The sequence below is a fragment of the Anomaloglossus baeobatrachus genome, chromosome 5 (assembly GCF_048569485.1).
Source record: "Anomaloglossus baeobatrachus isolate aAnoBae1 chromosome 5, aAnoBae1.hap1, whole genome shotgun sequence".
In the NCBI taxonomy this organism is placed as follows: Eukaryota; Metazoa; Chordata; class Amphibia; order Anura; family Aromobatidae; genus Anomaloglossus; species Anomaloglossus baeobatrachus.
Window position 1 is genome coordinate 33582649 of NC_134357.1, and position 20191 is coordinate 33602839.

The 20191-nt window shown below is 51.7% G+C and overlaps 1 protein-coding gene across 2 annotated transcripts in view; it reads right to left on the reverse strand.

The window, feature by feature from the left end:
- Positions 1-2228: 2228 nt before the first annotated feature.
- Positions 2229-20191, reverse strand: part of MMS19 (MMS19 cytosolic iron-sulfur assembly component) — a 209237-nt gene continuing 191274 nt past the window's right edge. For both annotated transcript variants that reach the window (XM_075348390.1, XM_075348389.1), the window contains one exon: positions 2229-2842. In XM_075348390.1, the coding sequence (XP_075204505.1) occupies positions 2815-2842 (28 nt within the window). In that variant the 3' untranslated portion in view covers positions 2229-2814. The remainder of the gene's footprint in view (positions 2843-20191) is intronic.

A 20191-nucleotide genomic window follows, 5' to 3' on the forward strand; every position in this document is an offset into this window, starting at 1 on the left:
GATTAACTGTAAAGAGTGGGGTTAAGATTTCCCCTCAAAACGTACCCTATGACGCTTTCGGGGTCCAGAAGTGTGAGTGTGCAAAATTGTGGCTGTAGCTGCGACGGTGCAGATGCCAATCCCAGACATACACACATTCAGCTTTATATATTAGATATACTGTATTTTTCGTTTTATAAGACACACCCCAAATTTAAAGAAAAACAAAAGTTAAAAAAAAGGGGGTCCATCTTCTAATTCCGGGGTGTCTTACTGAGGGTGCGGGGGTGCAGTGGTGGTGGAGCAGGGCGATGCTGCAGGCATCCCAGATGCTTTGCAAGGCTGTGAGGCAGGGAAACATCCAGGAATGTAGCTTACTGAGGGGTAAGAATGGTGATAGGAGGCAGGAGCGATGCTATGGGTTGTGCGCTGGGTGCTGTGCTATGTTTGCAAGCGGTGTGGCAGGGAACGTCCTAAAGATGTCGGCAGTGCGACTTCAAAGAAATGGTGCCTGGAATCTGCGCATGCGCAAACTTAGTTATCTCCACACGTGCCAACTCTGTGTGCCATTTTCTTTAAGTCCACTGCTGGGACATTAATGGGCTGGAGGGTGCACAGATGAGATCTTGAGCCAAGAGCTCCATCTTCTGATCACATGCATACAAGAGCTCCATCTTCTGATCACGTGCATACAAGAGCTCCATCTGCGCACGCGGCAGCTCCAAGTGCCATTATATGAAGACCTCTTCAAATCTTAGGATGTCCCTTGCCTCACCGCCTGCAGTACACAACCCACACCATCGCTCCTGTCACCTTTCTCCACCACCACCTGGTAAGTTACATTTGAATTTTAAGACACACCCCTCATTTTCCTCCCAAATTTTATCTGAAAAATATGGTATATTGCTAGAAAAAAAAGTGAATACTTTAACACAATGTAACTCGGAGTCAATCCCACTTGTGTGAAATCATCCTTTCCAGTGATTGTGAATCTATTTCTCCTGCTGTTGTGCAAATGGAACAGAGAGCAGGAACAAATGATCGGCCATTAGCGAGATAACCCCTATAAAGGAGCAATTCTGCAAGTTGGTGACCACAAACAATTGCTCTGTTCTCATCCTTTTTGGCTGTTGTTTTGGTCACCTTTGCATGTTGTCATTGCTCTCACCCCTCGATGGAGCATGAGACGGTGTCTACAACCATAGAAGTTGCTCAGGTAGTGCAGCTCATCCAGGATGACACATCAATGCCGAGGTGTGGCAAGGCGGCTAGTGGTGTGTGTGTCAGCAAAGTGTCCAGAGCATGGAGCAGGTGCCGCACAGCCCTCCAGGTGCTAGTCAGACGTACCCTGACAGCCAGGGCTGGTGTCAGCACCCGGGCAAGTGACGAAGCCTTGGACAACTGGAGGGGAGGGGGGGGGTCACACTCGCGGTCAGCAGGAGTAGGTCGGTCACTTTCTGTACTGCGGCCCCCGGGAAGATTTTCTGGGAGCGCAGAAAGTGCTCCGGCCGGCAGCCTCACTTTGCTGACTGCCGACACTTTAAACTAGCTAAGCATGGTCCTGCAGCATTCACTGCTGCATGCATGAACATTCATCTATAGGTGGAGCTACCATGCAATGCGCTCCCGTCCCACAGATGAAGAGGAGCAGCTGCTGGCTTCCCAGCGTCCTCCAGTGCTCCTGCCTGCATATCCCCATCGTTCCCAGGGCTAGTCTGTGAATGCTCCTGGTGTCCTCCAGTGCTGCCGCCTGTCTGCATGTGCCCTGAGCGTCCCGATGTGAATGCCCTAAATATGTACGTATGCCTGTGTATGTATCTGTGCAGGTGCGCGTGTGCATGGGGCCCATTAAAACCTGGAGCCGGCCCTGCTGACTGCCATTAGGTACTGGGATGAGACCCTCAGACCCATTGTAAGACCATACGCTGGTGCGGTGGGCCCTGAGTTCCTCCTGATGCATGGCAATGCTAGGCCTCATGTGGCTTAAGTGTTAGCATCAATGCCTTCATCATGCAGGATCTGCTATGGACTGGCCCGCCCGTTCCCCAGATCTGAATCCAATGGAGCACATCTTTGACATCATGTCTCGCCCCATCCACCAACGCCACGTTGCACCTCAGACTGTCCAGGAGTTGGCAGATGCTTTAATCCAGGTCTGGGAGGAGATCCCTGAGGAGAACATCCACCACACATCTGAAGAGTAGATTGAACTTAGCGGCTTTATTCTGCAAATGTAAACTTGATGCAAATTTTTTTACATGGTCCTTTATTTTAATTTTTTCACCAACTGGAAATTTTTGGAAACATGTTAAAGTCTGCATTTCTCTATTTTTCTTATATATTTCCTCTTAAGTACACGTAACAGCTATAACATACTCAATGTTAAATTGCAAAAAAATTAAAAATAATAATGACGTGCAAAATAGTTTATGAAATTGCCATTGATGTCATCGGCAGCGTCCGGTGACCTCACTGCAGGGCGCTGTCAGCTGCTAAAACTACAGCCCAGCTTAAGACGAGGAAAGAGTCACTCAGCCCAAATCTCTCCTGCACTTCCGCCTTACAGGACTGACAAGTGTCTATATCTCATGGACTCGTCCTTCTAGATATATCTGGGTATTTTATTTGTATGCACTAAAATCCATACATCTCCTGGAGCGAATATTGAGCGCAACGCAAATCTGGAATGCAAAAAAAAAATCTTCAGGCTGTCAGTCATGATAGATGTGGCTAAACAAGATGGCACTGGAGAGGCGGTGGTGATCTATATGTCAGTAAATAAGTGGCATCCTGGTTAGATTGTCTCCGTGCATATATCTATCTACAGGAGGAGTCTCAGCTGCCGGGGCTTCCGATCAGGTACCTAAAACACAAAAAAAAGACAATAAATATAAGATACATATACAGGATAGCATGGAAAAAAAAAAAAAACAAAACGCAAAACTGCACCAAGGGATACAGCCGTAGGCGGTTAACTGACTACCACTGTAACTGGACTAACCAATGATTAAGGCCTGATCATTAATGGGTAAAAATCCAGTGGGGTTTCTTTTTATATTTTTTTATATCCGTTTTTTGGCTCTTTTGCCTTTTTGCATTTCAGCAGCCACATTTATTTTTTTTCTTCCACTGATGTGACTGTATGAGGCTTTGTTTCATGCAGGACTAACTACGGTATATTATTTTTGGCAACGGTTTTTCCTTTTTTTATGCAAATTATATATATATATATATATATATATATATATATATATATATATATATATATATATATATATATATATATATATATAAATATATATAAAAAGTGATAATTACCTGTAATTAAAAACCCATGACCACACCTGAGACAGAGAGGCTTCCACCTCCATCACTGGACAGGAGGCCAAGAGCACAAAATAAAAAGGCAACTCAAAAAGTCCTCCGTAATGTGGTTTCCTGTCCTTAGGATGTAGGAGCCTTCAGCACACGGCTGGAGGAGCCGTGAATCAGAGAACACCATACCGTGTTCTGTTGTAACCTCTTGGAAGAATGACAGTGAACACAGGAGCCCAGTTTGGCGCTGAAATACTAACATCGGTCTGGTAAGATCACATTTAATGCTTAAGCACGTACCTATCTTTGATGCTGGTCTAGGGTCTGGTACCTGCCTGGGGCCTTGCCCCCGGACAAGACTGCTAAAACGCATTACTAAGGCGAGACAGTTCTGATTCTTGCTCGAGAACAGGACAATACGTCCATAAAAAGTACATGGTTGAGGGGACGGAGTTCTAATACCTTGGTTTAAGACCATCTGAGCTTTGACCAAAACCATTCTTCATATTATTTACACAGTCACTCAAGCCCATTCTTCGTTGTGAGAAGAGAAGATTGAGAACAAACATCATCCATAAAGCCAGATGGAGGGAAAAACGGGTACTGTCATGGGTTTCAGGAAATTCAAAAATTATCATTTCTTCCTTCACCTTTGACAGCACCTGAGACCGAGAGACGATAAAAAAAAAAATCCTCTGATAGGGAAGGAGCGGCGGAGCCCATATGTAAGATCTTACACCTGTAAAGGGGGGAATTTTGTTTACTTACCGTAAATTCCTTTTCTTCTAGCTCCTATTGGGAGACCCAGACAATTGGGTGTATAGCTTCTGCCTCCGGAGGCCACACAAAGTATTACACTTAAAAAAGTGTAACCCCTCCCCTCTGCCTATACACCCTCCCATGGATCATGGGCTCCTCAGTTTTGGTGCAAAAGCAGGAAGGAGGAAACTTATAAATTGGTCTAGGGTAAATTCAATCCGAAGGATGTTCGGAGAACTGAAAACCATGAACCAAAGAACAATTCAACATGAACAACATGTGTACACAAAAGAACAACCAGCCCGAAGGGAACAGGGGCGGGTGCTGGGTCTCCCAATAGGAGCTAGAAGAAAAGGAATTTACGGTAAGTAAACAAAATTCCCTTCTTCTTTGTCGCTCCATTGGGAGACCCAGACAATTGGGACGTCCAAAAGCAGTCCCTGGGTGGGTAAAAGAATACCTCAATAAAAAGAGCCGCAACGGCCCCCTCTTACAGGTGGGCAACCGCCGCCTGAAGGACTCACCTACCTAAACTGGCGTCTGCCGAAGCATAGGTATACACTTGATAGTGTTTCGTGAAAGTGTGCAGACTAGACCACGTAGCTGCCTGACACACCTGCTGAGCCGTAGCCCGGTGCCGCAATGCCCAGGACACACCTACGGCTCTGGTAGAATGGGCTTTCAGCCCTGAAGGAAGCAGAAGCCCAGAAGAACGGTAGGCTTCGAGAATCGGTTCCTTGATCCACCGAGCCAAGGTTGACTTGGAAGCCTGCGAACCCTTACGCTGGCCAGCGACAAGGACAAAGAGCGCATCTGAACGACGCAGGGGCGCCGTGCGAGACACATAGAACCGGAGTGCTCTCACTAGATCCAAAGAGTGCAAATCCTTTTCACATTGGTGAATTGGATTAGGGCAAAATGAAGGCAAGGAGATATCTTGATTGAGATGAAAAGGAGATACCACCTTAGGGAGAAAATCCGGGACCGGACGCAGAACCACCTTATCCTGGTGAAACACCAGGAAGGGGGCTTTGCATGACAGCGCTGCAAGCTCAGACACTCTCCGGAGTGATGTAACTGCCACTAGAAAGGCCACCTTCTGTGAAAGACGTGATAAAGAGACATCCCGCAGCGGCTCGAAAGGTGGTTTCTGAAGAGCCGTTAGCACCCTGTTAAGATCCCAGGGTTCCAGCGGACGTTTGTAAGGTGGGACTATGTGGCAAACTCCCTGCAGAAACGTGCGGACCTGCGGAAGCCTGGCTAGGCGCTTTTGAAAAAATACGGAGAGCGCCGATACTTGGCCCTTGAGAGAGCCGAGTGACAAACCCTTGTCCATTCCGGATTGAAGGAATGAAAGAAAAAGAGAATTTTGTTTACTTACCGTAAATTCTTTTTCTTATAGTTCCGACATGGGAGACCCAAACCATGGGTGTATAGCTTCTGCCTCCGGAGGACACACAAAGTACTACACTAAAAGTGTAGCTCCTCCCTCCGAGCATATACACTCCCCGGATGACAAATCCAACCAGTTTAGTGCCAAAGCTGAAGGAGGACATCCACCCATAAGTAGAGATAGAGTAAAACCCGGAATAACCGGAATCTCTGTCTACAACAACAGCCAGTGAAAACACACGGAACAAGAACTGCCAACAGGCAACAGGGAGGGTGCTGGGTCTCCCATGTCGGAACTATAAGAAAAAGAATTTACGGTAAGTAAACAAAATTCTCTTTTTCTTTATCGTTCCTTATGGGAGACCCAAACCATGGGACGTCTCAAAGCAGTCCATGGGTGGGAAATAAACAGAAACTGAGAAGTAGGCAAACCTAACTTCACAAATGGGCGACAGCCGTCCGAAGGATGCATCTGCCCAAGCTCGCATCTGCCGAAGCATGAGCATGCACTTGGTAGTGCTTCGAAAGGGTGTGCAGACTAGACCAAGTGGCAGCCTGACAGACCTGCTGAGCCGTAGCACAAGAGGCACCGACAGCTCTGGTCGAGTGCGCCTTAATCCCCGGCGGGGGAGGCTCCTGAGAACATTGGTAGGCATCGGATATGGACGACCTAATCCAACGAGCTAGGGTCGGTTTAGAAACCGAGAAACCCTTGCGCTGACGTGTGGTCAGCACAAAAAGAGAGGTGCACCGCCTAAAAAACAGCGGTGCGTGACACATACATCCGGAGCGTCCGCACCAAATCTAAAGCATGCAACGCTTTCTCAAAGCGATGCACAGGGGCCGAACAAAGGGAAGACAATTGAATGTCCTGGTTAAGGTGGAAAGGAGACACCACCTTAGGGAGAAGGCCCGGAGTCGGACGGAGAACCACCTTGTCTTGGTGAAAAAAACCAAAAAGGGTGACTCCGAAGAGAGCACAGTCAAATCAGAGACTCTCCTGAGAGAAATTATGGCCACCAGAAAGACCACTTTCTGTGAAAGACGAAACAATGAAACCTCCCTAAGAGGCTCAAAGGGGGGTTTCTGTAAGGCCATGAGGACCAGATTAAGGTCTCAGGGATCCAGAGACCGCCGGTAAGGCGGAATGATGTGAGATGCGCCCTGCATGAAGGTGCGCACCTGGGCCAGCCGGCCGATATGTCGCTGGAACAACGCTGACAGAGCCGAGACCTGTCCCTTGAGGGAATGAGGGACAGTCCTAGCTGCAGGCCGGACTGTAGAAAAGACAGGATGGTCGGCAAGGAAAACGGCCAAGGAGCATGGCCGGAAGAACGACACCAGGACAGGAAAATTCTCCAAGTCCTGTGGTAAATCCTGGCCGAGGAAGACTTCCGAGCCTGAGCCATAGTGAAGATGACCTCGGAAGGAATGCCTGAAGCCGTAAGGATTCAGGGCTCAAGAGCCACGCCGTCAATCTGAGAGCCGCAGAATTCTGGCGGAAAACGGACCTTCTGAGAGAAGGTCTGGCCGGTCCGGGAGATGCCACAGCACCTCTACGGACAGACGGAGCAGGTCTGGGAACCAAGCTCGTCTGGGCCAGTCTGGAGCAATGATTATGACCCGACGGCCCTCCATTCTGATCTTGCGCAGAACTCTGGGCAAGAGAGCTAGAGGGGGAAACACGTAGGCCAGACGGAACTGGGACCAATCTGGAACCAGCGCGTCCGCTGCTAAGGCCTGAGGATCGTGGGAGCGAGCCACGTAAACCGGGACCTTGTTGTTGTGCCGGGATGCCATTAGATCCACTTCCGGAGTGGCCCGCCTGCTAGATTGACCGAAACACTGCCGGATGCAGGGCCCACTCGCCGCTGTCCACGGTTTGACGGCTGAGATAATCTGCCTCCCAGTTTTCAACGCCTGGGATGTCGACTGCGGATATGGAGGACTTGGAGTCCTCCGTCCACTGAAGGATACGTTGAACTTCCAACATTGCTAGGCGGCTGCGAGTCCTAGGAGTACAGCCCTGATTTCCAGCACATTGATCGAGAGGGCTGATTCGGACGGAGTCCAAGTGCCCTGTGCTCGGTGGTGGAGAAACACTGCTCCCCAGCTGGATAGACTGGCATCCGTGGTGAGAATCACCCAGGACGGGGCCAGAAAGGAGCGTCCCTGGGACAGAGAGAGGGGCCGAAGCCACCACTTAAGAGAGCTCCTGGTCTGTGGCGACAGAGCCACCAGCCTGTGCAAGGAAGAGGTCCCTTGTCCCAACAGCGGAAAATGTCCAGCTGCAGGGGACGCAGATGGAACTGGTAAGGGGAACCGCTTCCATTGACGCCACCATCTGACCCAGCACCTGCATGAGGTGCCTGATGGAATGACGGCGGAGCCTCAGCAGAGAGCGAACCGCCAGATGAAGGGACTGCTGTTTGACTAAGGGCAGCTTCACAAGTGCCAGCAGAGTCTCGAATTGCATCCCTAGGTACGTAAGTTCCTGGGTCGGGGTCAGAGTGGACTTGCAAGCGTGGCGAGAGTGAGCGAGACACTCCGCTGAGAGTGAGCGAGACACTCCGCTGAGAGTGAGCGAGACACTCCGCTGAGAGTGAGCGAGACACTCCGCTGAGAGTGAGCGAGACACTCCGCTGAGAGTGAGCGAGACACTCCGCTGAGAGTGAGCGAGACACTCCGCTGAGAGTGAGCGAGACACTCCGCTGAGAGTGAGCGAGACACTCCGCTGAGAGTGAGCGAGACACTCCGCTGAGAGTGAGCGAGACACTCCGCTGAGAGTGAGCGAGACACTCCGCTGAGAGTGAGCGAGACACTCCGCTGAGAGTGAGCGAGACACTCCGCTGAGAGTGAGCGAGACACTCCGCTGAGAGTGAGCGAGACACTCCGCTGAGAGTGAGCGAGACACTCCGCTGAGAGTGAGCGAGACACTCCGCTGAGAGTGAGCGAGACACTCCGCTGAGAGTGAGCGAGACACTCCGCTGAGAGTGAGCGAGACACTCCGCTGAGAGTGAGCGAGACACTCCGCTGAGAGTGAGCGAGACACTCCGCTGAGAGTGAGCGAGACACTCCGCTGAGAGTGAGCGAGACACTCCGCTGAGAGTGAGCGAGACACTCCGCTGAGAGTGAGCGAGACACTCCGCTGAGAGTGAGCGAGACACTCCGCTGAGAGTGAGCGAGACACTCCGCTGAGAGTGAGCGAGACACTCCGCTGAGAGTGAGCGAGACACTCCGCTGAGAGTGAGCGAGACACTCCGCTGAGAGTGAGCGAGACACTCCGCTGAGAGTGAGCGAGACACTCCGCTGAGAGTGAGCGAGACACTCCGCTGAGAGTGAGCGAGACACTCCGCTGAGAGTGAGCGAGACACTCCGCTGAGAGTGAGCGAGACACTCCGCTGAGAGTGAGCGAGACACTCCGCTGAGAGTGAGCGAGACACTCCGCTGAGAGTGAGCGAGACACTCCGCTGAGAGTGAGCGAGACACTCCGCTGAGAGTGAGCGAGACACTCCGCTGACAGTCTGCACTGGATGAAACCCTGACTAGAAGGTCGTCCAGGTAAGGAATCACTACCAACCCCTGGAGGAGCTGAACCGCAACTGGTGAATACACGAGGGGCCGTGGCTAACCCAAAGGGGAGAGCCACGAATTGGAAATGTTCCTCTCCAATTACAAAACGTAGCCAACGCTGGTGTGAAACTGCGAATGGCACATGCAGATAGACATCTCTGATGTCGATGGATGCCAAGAAATTTCCTTGGGTCATTGACTGATCGCAGAGATTCCATGCAAAATTGCCGCACCTGAACATGCTTGTTGAGAAGCTTGAGATCCAGGTCGGAAAGCACCGTCCTTCTCGGGGACCAGGAAGAGATTTGAGTAGAAATCTCAGAACCGTTCCCAGTCGGGAACTGGTACAATTATTCCATTGACCTGCAAGAATGCCACGGCCTGTGAGAAGGCGGCGGCCTTGGAGCAGGGGGGAGTTGACAGAAAACATCTGTTTGACGGCTGGATAGAATTCTATTCTGTAGCCGTGGGAGATGGTAACCCATACCCACTGATCGAAGACGTGTTGAAAACACACATCGCCCAAGAGGGAGAGCCTGCCACCGACCAAGGACGTTACTGGCGCGGCCAGATAATCAAGGGGAGGCTGCCTTGGTGGCAGCAGCTCCTGCCGACGTAGGACGCGGCTTCATGCGCCAGTTGGTTTACGGACCTTGGCTGAGTTAGTGGACGAGGCCGAGGGCTTAGAGGACGACCAGTTAGAGGAAACGAAAGGAACGAAACCTCGACTGGTTCCTGCCCTGGAAAGGTTTCCTGGGTTGTGGCATGGAAGTACTCTTCCTGCCAAAAACTTCCTTAATAATTTCATCCAGTTGTTCACCGAATAGACTGGTCCCAGCAAAAGGGAGTCCAGCAAGGAACTTCTTAAGAAGCATCTGCCTTCCACTCTCGAAGCCACAGGAACCTGCGGATAGCGAGGGAAGGAGCCGAGGCCACCGCAGTGCGGTGACAGTCTCCAGCTATAGGATGAAAAGACTGAAGCCTGGAAGTTAAGACAACCATGTCGGGCATAAAGACCCTGGTGAGGGAACGCATCTTCTCCCGAGAAGCAGAGATGGCTTTGAGAGCCCGCACTGCTGCAAAAGATGGGGAGAACGAGGCCCCTGCCGCCTCATATATAGATTTGGCCAGAAGGACAACCTGGCGGACAGTGGGATCCTTAGAGAGGTGCCGTCAGCCACTGACACAACTGTCCGGGCTGAGAGTCTAGACACCGTAGGGTCCACCCTTGGTGAATGAGCCCACTCCTTGACCACCACTGGTGGAAGGGGGAAACAGTCATCAGAACTACGCTTTGGGAAGCGTCTGACAGGACAGGCTCTGGGCTTGGCCACAGTGACCTGAAAGCTGGAGTGGATAAGGAACACACTCCTTGTTCTCTTAGGCAAGGTATACTGATGCTTTTCTGCCAAAGAGGGGTGCTCCCCTGATACAGGCGGATTGAGGTCCAGTACAAATAATAATGGACGCAATCAAATCATTAGCATCTGCGTCACTTTCGGACAGATCAAATGGGGTACATGGAAAAGCGTCCGAGCCCCCAGTAAAGGCATCCTCCTTGTCTTGCGAGTCAGCTCGTGAACCAGAGCCGCGGGGCGAGGAGGGAAAGGGGACCCTGCGTCTCCATTTTAGGAGGACGGGGTCTGAGACCAGATGAAGAATCCTCTGTGAGCTTTGCTGAGCGAGCCGTAGCAGCAGAAGCGCCCTGAAAAGGGGGCTGATGCATGCTCAGCAGTGTCCGGGACAGCTGTCCCCTGGAGAGAGGGATTCTACTCAAGCCGGGGGTTCAGCCACCGGAGCCGGAGCAGCCGGAGGGACCACTGGGGATGAGCTTCCACGCTGCGGCACCACTATGTTAGAACAGGCATCACAATGTGGTTATGTGCTCGGTACAGACAGTACGAGCCTACATGCGGTGCATAATAAAAAACAGCCTTGCAGCCTTGCTCTGATATGAGACATGCTATAGAAGTGGGGGCTCTGTCCAGAATGACCCCCAGCAGAGTATATAAACAGGGTATATAAGCAGCTGCACAACCGGAGGTTGTGGCTTGCCAGACCGTTTAACATAGAAACATCTCTGTGCCCTCCAGATCCCCCAGAAGTGGGGGCTCTGTCCCAGGCCCCGATTTGCCACAATGTGTTATGCAGACATTGAGAACGCTGAGAAAATGGCGTCCGCAGCGAGGAGAGGGGGCGGGGCCTACTCAGAGCAGGACGGAGGGCAAATGAGGCATACAGGGGAGGGAATCTTTCCTCAGTGAGGAGCGTCCCTTCCCTGTGCTGAATAGCCGCTGGGCGGAGCCACACTGTCCCCTGCACTGACTGACATGCAGGGGTAGAGAATCGAAACTAGGCCTCAGGCGAAGCCGGGGCCTAGATTTAAACATGCGGCCAGCGTGCAGGCACCATCGGCGCGGTTCTCCAGTGAAAACTGGAGAACCGGCCGGAAATGTTAACACAGTGATAAAACACACTCTCCCCCAATATTAAAGTACAAGGGACCCCTGGAAAGACCACCGTCTGTGGTAATAACGTCTCAGTACTTAGCTTGTGAGACGCAGGTGCCAGGTCCCTGGGGGATGATCGCTCCGTCCGTCAGGGTCCTGAAAAGGGCTGCGGATGGAGACCGGTCTCCTGCAAAGCAGAGAGAACCGTGATGGCTCCCACTTCAAGCCAGAGCCTCAGGGGATGGTGAAGGAGCGCGGCATGTGAAGGCTCCAGCCTTGTAATATCAACCTTAACAGCACCGCCGACACAGTGGGGTGAGAAGGGACATGCCGGGAGTCCAGATTGGACCCGCTTTTCTTCCAAATCTTTGAAATCAAAAATCAGAGGATGCATGTGTGTGTGTGACCTCCTGAACACAAAGCATTGAACTGGTTGGATTTGTCATCCGGGGAGTGTATATGCTCGGAGGGAGGAGCTACACTTTTAGTGTAGTACTTTGTGTGTCCTCCGGAGGCAGAAGCTATACACCCATGGTTTGGGTCTCCCATAAGGAACGATAAAGAAAAGTGGGTAAGGCAAACGGCCATGGCGGAAAACCGTTATCAGAGCACCAGGATAAGAAGATTTGCCAAGACCTGTAATAGATCTTGGCGGACGTTGGCTTCCTGGCCTGTCTCATGGTGGCAATGACATCCTGAGATAACCCTGAAGACGCTAGGAGCCAGGACTCAATGGCCACACAGTCAGGTTGAGGGCCACAGAATTCAGATGGAAAAACGGGCCTTGTGACAGCAAGTCTGGGCGGTCTGGAAGCGCCCACGGTTGTCCCACCGTGAGATGCCACAGATCCGGGTACCACGACCGCCTCGGCCAGTGTGGAGCGACGAGAATGGCGCGACGGCAGTCGGATCTGATCTTGCGTAACACTCTGGGCAGCATCGCCAGAGGAGGAAACACGTAAGGCAGTCGAAACTGCGACCAATCCTGAACTAACGCATCCGCCGCCAGAGCTCTGTGATCCAGAGACCGAGCCATGAATGCCGGGACTTTGTTGTTGTGCCGTGACGCCATGAGATCGACGTCCGGCGTTCCCCAGCGGCGACAGATCTCTCGAAACACTTCTGGGTGTAGAGACCATTCCCCCGCATCCATGCCCTGACGACTGAGAAAATCTGCTTCCCAGTTTTCTACGCCCGGGATGTGAACTGCGGAGATGGTGGAGGCTGTGGCTTCCACCCACTGCAGAATCTGTCGGACTTCCTGGAAGGCTTGACGACTGCAAGTGCCGCCTTGGTGGTTGATGTATGCGACGGCAGTGGCGTTGTCCGACTGGATACGGATCTGCCTGCCCTCCAGCCACCGATGGAAAGCCAATAGGGCTAGATACACGGCCCTTATCTCCAGAACATTGATCTGAAGGGAAGACTCTATCGGAGTCCAGGTTCCCTGAGCCCTGTGGTGGAGAAAAACCGCTCCCCACCCTGACAGGCTCGCGTCCGTGGTGACCACAGCCCAGGTTGGGGGTAGGAAGGATTTTCCCTGCGATAGAGAATTGGGAAGGAGCCACCACTGAAGAGACGTCTTGGTTGCAAGGGAAAGAGAGACTTTCCTGTCGAGGGAAGCCGACCTCCTGTCCCATTTGCGGAGAATGTCCCATTGGAGTGGCCGCAGATGGAATTGCGCGAACGGCACTGCCTCCATCGCTGCCACCATCTTCCCCAGGAAGTGCATGAGGCGCCTTAAGGGGTGTGACTGACCCCGAAGAAGAGATTGCACCCCTGCCTGCAGAGAAAGCTGTTTGTCCCGCTGTAGCTTGACTACCTCTGACAGAGTATGAAACTCCATTCCGAGGTAAGTCAGTGATTGGGTCGGTGTCAACTTGGATTTCGGGAAGTTGATGATCCACCCGAACTGCTGGAGAGTCGCCAGAGCGACGGTAAGGCTGTGTTGACACGCCACCCGAGAAGGGGCCCTGACTAGGAGATCGTCTAAGTAGGGAATCACCGAGTGGCCCTGAGAGTTTAGGACCGCCACAACGGATGCCATGACTTTGGTGAAAACCCGTGGGGCTGTCGCCAAGCCGAAAGGCAATGCCACGAACTGAAGGTGTTCGTCCCCGATGGCGAAACGCAAGAAGCGTTGATGCTCGGGTGCGATCGGCACGTGGAGATAAGCATCCTTGATGTCGATCGATGCTAGGAAGTCTCCTTGTGACATTGAGGCGATGACCGAGCGGAGAGATTCCATTCGAAACCGTCTGGTTCTCACATGGTCTGTTGAGTAGTTTGAGGTCCAGAACGGGACGGAATGATCCGTCCTTTTTTGGCACCACGAACAAGTTGGAGTAAAAGCCGCGACCACGTTCCTGAAGGGGAACGGGGATCACAACTCCTTCTGTCTTCAGAGCGTCCACTGCCTGAAAAAGTGCATCGGCCTGAGCGGGGGGCGGAGAGGTTCTGAAGAAACGAGCCGCAGGACGAGAGCTGAACTCTATCCTGTAACCGTGAGACAGAATGTCTCTCACCCATCGGTCTTGAACATGTGGCCACCAGGCATCGTCAAAGCGGGAGAGCCTGCCACCGACCGAGGATGCGGCTAGAGGATGCCGAGAGTCATGAGGAGGCCATCTTGGAGGCAGTGCCTCCTGCGGCCTTTTGGGGGCGTGACTTGGACCGCCACGCATAGGAGTTCCTCTGGCCTTTCTCCGGCCTGCTGGACGAAGAGGATTGGGGCTTGGCGGAGGGACGAAAGGACCGAAACCTCGATTGTATTTTTCGTTGCTGAGGTCTCTTAGGTTTGGATTGGGGTAAGGAGGAGTCCTTTCCCTTGGATTCCTTAATAATCTCATCCAATCGTTCGCCAAACAAGCGGTCGCCAGAAAACGGCAAACCGGTTAAGAACCTCTTGGAGGCAGAGTCTGCCTTCCATTCGCGCAGCCACATGGCCCTGCGGACTGCCACAGAGTTAGCGGATGCCACAGCTGTACGGCTAGCAGCTAGGACTGCGTTCATGGCGTAGGAAGAAAAAGCTGACGCTTGAGAAGTCAAAGACGCAACTTGCGGAGCAGAATTACGTGTGACAGCATTAATCTCAGCCAGACAAGCCGAGATAGCTTGGAGTGCCCACACGGCTGCAAAAGCCGGGGCAAAAGACGCGCCCGTGGCCTCATAGATGGACTTCACCAGAAGATCTATCTGCCTGTCAGTGGCATCCTTTAGCGATGAGCCATCTGCAACCGATACCACAGATCTAGCCGCCAATGTAGAGACTGGAGGATCCACCTTGGGACACTGAGCCCAACCCTTAACGACCTCGGAGGGGAAGGGGTAACGCGTGTCAGTGAGGCGCTTAGTAAAGCGCTTGTCCGGAACCGCTCTGGGCTTCTGGACAGCATCTCTGAAGTTAGAGTGATCGAAAAACGCACTACGTGTACGTTTGGGGAACCTAAACTGGTGTTTCTCCTGCTGAGACGCCGACTCCTCTACAGTAGGAGGCGGGGGAGAGAGAGCCAACACCTGGTTCATGGACGAGATAAGATCATTCACTAAGGCGTCCCCTTCAGGTGTATCAAGGTTAAGGGCGACGTCAGGGTCAGAGCCCTGAGCTGCGACGTCCGCCTCGTCCTCCAGAGAGTTCTCAAGCTGGGAACCCGAGCAGCGTGAAGAAGTCGGGGGAAGATTCCCAGCGAGCCCGCTTAGCCTGTCTAGGACTGTGGTCCGGGCAGGAGTCCTCCACGTGAGACCTAGGGCCCAACCTGGGAGCGCGCTGCGGCGCGGACCGAGAGGGGCCTGGAGGTGACGATCCAACAGGGGCCGGGGCCTGTGTAAGGACCGGTCTGGACTGCAAAGCTTCTAGCAGCTTGGCAGACCATTTGTCCATAGACTGAGCCATGGATTGTGAAAGTGACTCAGAGTTTCTCAGCAAAAGAGGCGAACTCTGTCCCTGCCGCCTGGACAGGGGGAGCAGGGGGGTCTACATGAGCCGAGGGGCCCACTAGTGACCGAGGCTCCGGCTGAGCAAGCGAAGCAGGGGTCGAGCATTGCTCACAGTGAGGGTAGGTGGAACCCGCAGGTAACATAGCCCCACAAGAGGTACAGGCCGCAAAAAAACCCTGTGCCTTAACAGCTTTGCTCCTTGTGGACGACATGCTGTTGTCTCCTAGGAGAATGATCACTGAGGGTATATGGGCAAAAAAGGGGTATACAGCCCGACCGAACAGAAATATATTAAATACGTATCTACTCCGGCACCCTAGGGGGACCAGCACCGGGTGACCGGTGTGGCTTACCGACCGCTAAAAAGCGGAGTGTGTGTCCTCCAGATTCCCTGCCTTAGGTCCCCCGAAGCTGCAGAGCTCTTCACTGAGAATCCTCCACCGGCAAAATGCCAAAAAATGGCTGCCGGAGCTCTCAGGGGAGGAGTGGAGCCGTGGGCGGCGCCAGGAAAGTGCGGGAATCTGGGGTCCCCACAGTGATCAGTGAGGGGGGAGGAAACATGCAGGATGGCCCGGCCCTCACATCCGACGTCAGGTCGGCAGTCCCGCCCTTACCCCTGACAGGCAGGCCCGGGGGCGGGATTTTTGCGACTAGGCCGCGATGAAGCCGGGGACTAAATTTGAGACCGCGCCCGACAAGCAGGCACGGTCGGCGCGGAAGTCCGCCGGCCTTCTCAATTCAGCAGCTGCCGCAGTGTCCGGGAAGAAGGTGCGTTCCCTGCACAGTCCCCTATGGGGACACAGAGTACCTTAGAGTTGCAGGGCCCGGTCCCTGAGGTTGAATAGACTCCGGTCCGGCAGATTCCCACAGGGGCTGCGGAGGGAGCACGGTCCCAGTAAATGGATGACCGCTCAGGATCCCACTTCTCCCAGAGCCGCTAAGGGATGGTGAAGGAGACGGCATGAGGCTCCGGCCTTTGTACCCACAATGGGTACCTCAACCTTAACAACACCGCCGACGTAGTGGGGTGAGAAGGGAACATGCCGGGGGCCCCGTGGGGGCCCTCTTTTCTTCCAACCGACATAAGTAATATGAGAATGCATGAGTGGATGTGTGCCTCCTTCCACACAAAGCATAAAACTGAGGAGCCCGTGATCCACGGGAGGGTGTATAGGCAGAGGGGAGGGGTTACACTTTTTTAAGTGTAATACTTTGTGTGGCCTCCGGAGGCAGAAGCTATACACCCAATTGTCTGGGTCTACCAATGGAGCGACAAAGAAAAGATCCTAGTGTAATGGATAGTGCTTCCGGAAATAAGGTTGTGAAAGCTTAAAATCAGGATTATGTCTTAAAGCACCACCAAGAGTAAAACAAAAGGAATCCCATTACTGGTTACAACTCCCTTTTTTCCCCCACAGACAGGGTCTATATTTATAGACTTCATTTATATGTACGGTGATAATCTTCCTTAAATTTAATTATTCTATACGTACACCTGGTACGGAGTCTTTGCATGTTAAATGAAACAGAAGGCAAGTGATTTCAAAAAACGTTGGTAACCTTAACCAGGCCATGACTAAAGCCGATGGCCCAGCAACTGCTTCTACTTACTATAATACGGATCGTCAAACCCAATATTGTTGACATTTGCCATTGAAGGCCAAAATCTGGACCGCAAGGAACCCCTGTAGTGTCAATGATCACCTACTGGTTCAAAGTCTGCCCAATGTAGACGGAGCATCCCAAAATGCCAGACGGGTTCCAGAAATCAGAAAAAAATATTTAGTATTCTATTACAATCCGACTATTTTTTTTTTTGTGGTGTGTCCCTTAGGAAGGGACATGAACTCCCCTAAGAAATGTATTTAAGCCAAAAAATGGACAATTGTATTTGGAGATTTCCATCTTTAGAGAAAATCTGGTTATGGCATCCTAGCTCAGTGCGATGGCATTAGACTTGGTTTTTGAGATGTAAGGGAACTTTTTATAACTCATCCGTCGATTCCTTCATTTATAGGTTTATCGCAGAGTTGCCGTATTATCACTGCATAAACGCAATGATTGGATATTTAAGCATCTCACCACTTAGCTCAATCTACCAGTGTTATGACATCAACCCTGAAATACTTATTGGATATAATGGTTCCACCGACTTAATTTCCAATGAGTCCATTTTCCGACCAACCAGGAGGATACTCAGGTCTTCAAATATTTTCACCAGATCCATTAGAAACCTGCCTGTCCTACAACTCCAATTCATAGGAGGACAGAGTGGGAAATTGATGGTTTATCGATGCCATGTCAGCAGTCTAGTCTGCACCTTCATTAGGAGGGCAGACCGGTATAGTGCTGCCTGACCGAGTTCATCTCACCACTCAACACCAGGGAGGGTAGAGATCAGAGCAATTGAAGGTTTATTATCCCCCATACCAGCAAGCCCAACGCACCTCTATTGGGAACAGATAGTGTCGCCATACTTGACACCAACAAAATCATCTTACCACTACATACCAGGAGAGTAGATTGGGTCAACTGATAGTTTAATCGGCCCCCATACCAGAGAGTCCAACTCGCATGTCCATTTGGAGGGCAGACCAGTATAGTGCCGCCCGACCTGGCACAATCGCGCTCATATTACCACCTCATACCAGGAGAGTAGATTGGGTCAACTGATGGTTTATCGGCCCCCATACCAGTGAGTCCAACTCGCATGTCCATTTGGAGGGCAGACCAGTATAGTGCCGCCCGACCTGGCACAATCGCGCTCATATTACCACCTCATACCAGGAGAGTAGATTAGGTCAACTGATGGTTTATCGGCCCCCATACCAGTGAGTCCAACTCGCATGTCCATTTGGAGGGCAGACCAGTATAGTGCCGCCCGACCTGGCACAATCGCGCTCATATTACCACCTCATACCAGGAGAGTAGATTGGGTCAACTGATGGTTTATCGGCCCCTATACCAGTGAGTCCAACTCGCATGTCCATTTGGAGGGCAGACCAGTATAGTGCCGCCTGACCTGGCACAATCGCGCTCATATTACCACCTTATACCAGGAGAGTAGATTGGGTCAACTGATGGTTTATCGGCCCCATACCAGTGAGTCCCACTTGCACCTCCATTACGAGGGAAGACCAGTATAGTGTTGCCAGCCCTGGCACAATCAAGCTCATATTACCACTCCATACCACTGGGTACATTTTGGTACCAAGAGTTTAATCACTTTGCGTCTGAACGGCCATCAAGTGACTCCCAACAACTAGCTTTATCTGGACTTGAGGCGGTTTATTTGGCTTTTAGCAGCCATGTCCATCCTACACCTTCATCTTGGAGGGTAAACTGAAATGCAGACGTTTAACCACTTAAATGCTTAGCAGTCCATCTTGTGACACCAGACTGGAAGGATCTGCTGGACTCACATTGGTTTTGTTCCTCTTTTCCTTGCCTAAGCTAAGTCAACCAGTACATTTTGAGACTCCCACACTGGACTCACAATGGTTTCATTCTGATTTGCACATCCACAAGGGATGGAAGGCTTCCAAATCATGAGAGATTGGAAAGGTTGGGCTTGTTTACCTAAGAAAGATTCAGATTGGAAAGGCCTTTGTCCCAACTTGAAGGATAACCGGGACGTAGCTATTCTGCCAGGCTAAAAGTCGACCAGTCCATTTTGAGACTCCCACACTGGACTTCTAATGGTTTCATTCTGATTAGCATATCCATTACCGTTACAAGGGATGGAAGGCTTCACAAGTGATGAGAGGTTGGAAAGTTGGGCTTGTTTAGCTTAGAAAAAGAAAGATCTAATGTATAAAAAGAGAATTTTGTTTACTTACCGTAAATTCTTTTTCTTATAGTTCCGACATGGGAGACCCAAACCATGGGTGTATAGCTTCTGCCTCCGGAGGACACACAAAGTACTACACTAAAAGTGTAGCTCCTCCCTCCGAGCATATACACTCCCCGGATGACAAATCCAACAAGTTTAGTGCCAAAGCTGAAGGAGGACATCCACCCATAAGTAGAGATAGAGTAAAACCCGGAATAACCGGAACCTCTGTCTACAACAACCGCCGGTGAAAACACACGGAACAAGAAAGCTGCCAACAGGCAACAGGGAGGGTGCTGGGTCTCCCATGTCGGAACTATAAGAAAAAGAATTTACGGTAAGTAAACAAAATTCTCTTTTTCTTCATCGTTCCTTATGGGAGACCCAAACCATGGGACGTCTCAAAGCAGTCTATGGGTGGGAAATAAACAGAAACTGAGAAGTAGGCAAACCTAACTTCACAAATGGGCGACAGCCGTCCGAAGGATGCGTCTGCCCAAGCTCGCATCTGCCGAAGCATGAGCATGCACTTGGTAGTGCTTCGAAAGGGTGTGCAGACTAGACCAAGTGGCAGCCTGACAGACCTGCTGAGCCGTAGCGCAAGAGGCACCGACAGCTCTGGTCGAGTGCGCCTTAATCCCCGGCGGGGGAGGCTCCTGAGAACATTGGTAGGCATCGGATATGGCCGACCTAATCCAACGAGCTAGGGTCGGTTTAGAAACCGAGAAACCCTTGCGCTGACGTGTGGTCAGCACAAAAAGAGAGGTGCACCGCCTAAAAAACAGCGGTGCGTGACACATAGATCCGGAGCGTCCGCACCAAATCTAAAGCATGCAACGCTTTCTCAAAGCGATGCACAGGGGCCGAACAAAGGGAAGACAATTGAATGTCCTGGTTAAGGTGGAAAGGAGACACCACCTTAGGGAGAAGGCCCGGAGTCGGACGGAGAACCACC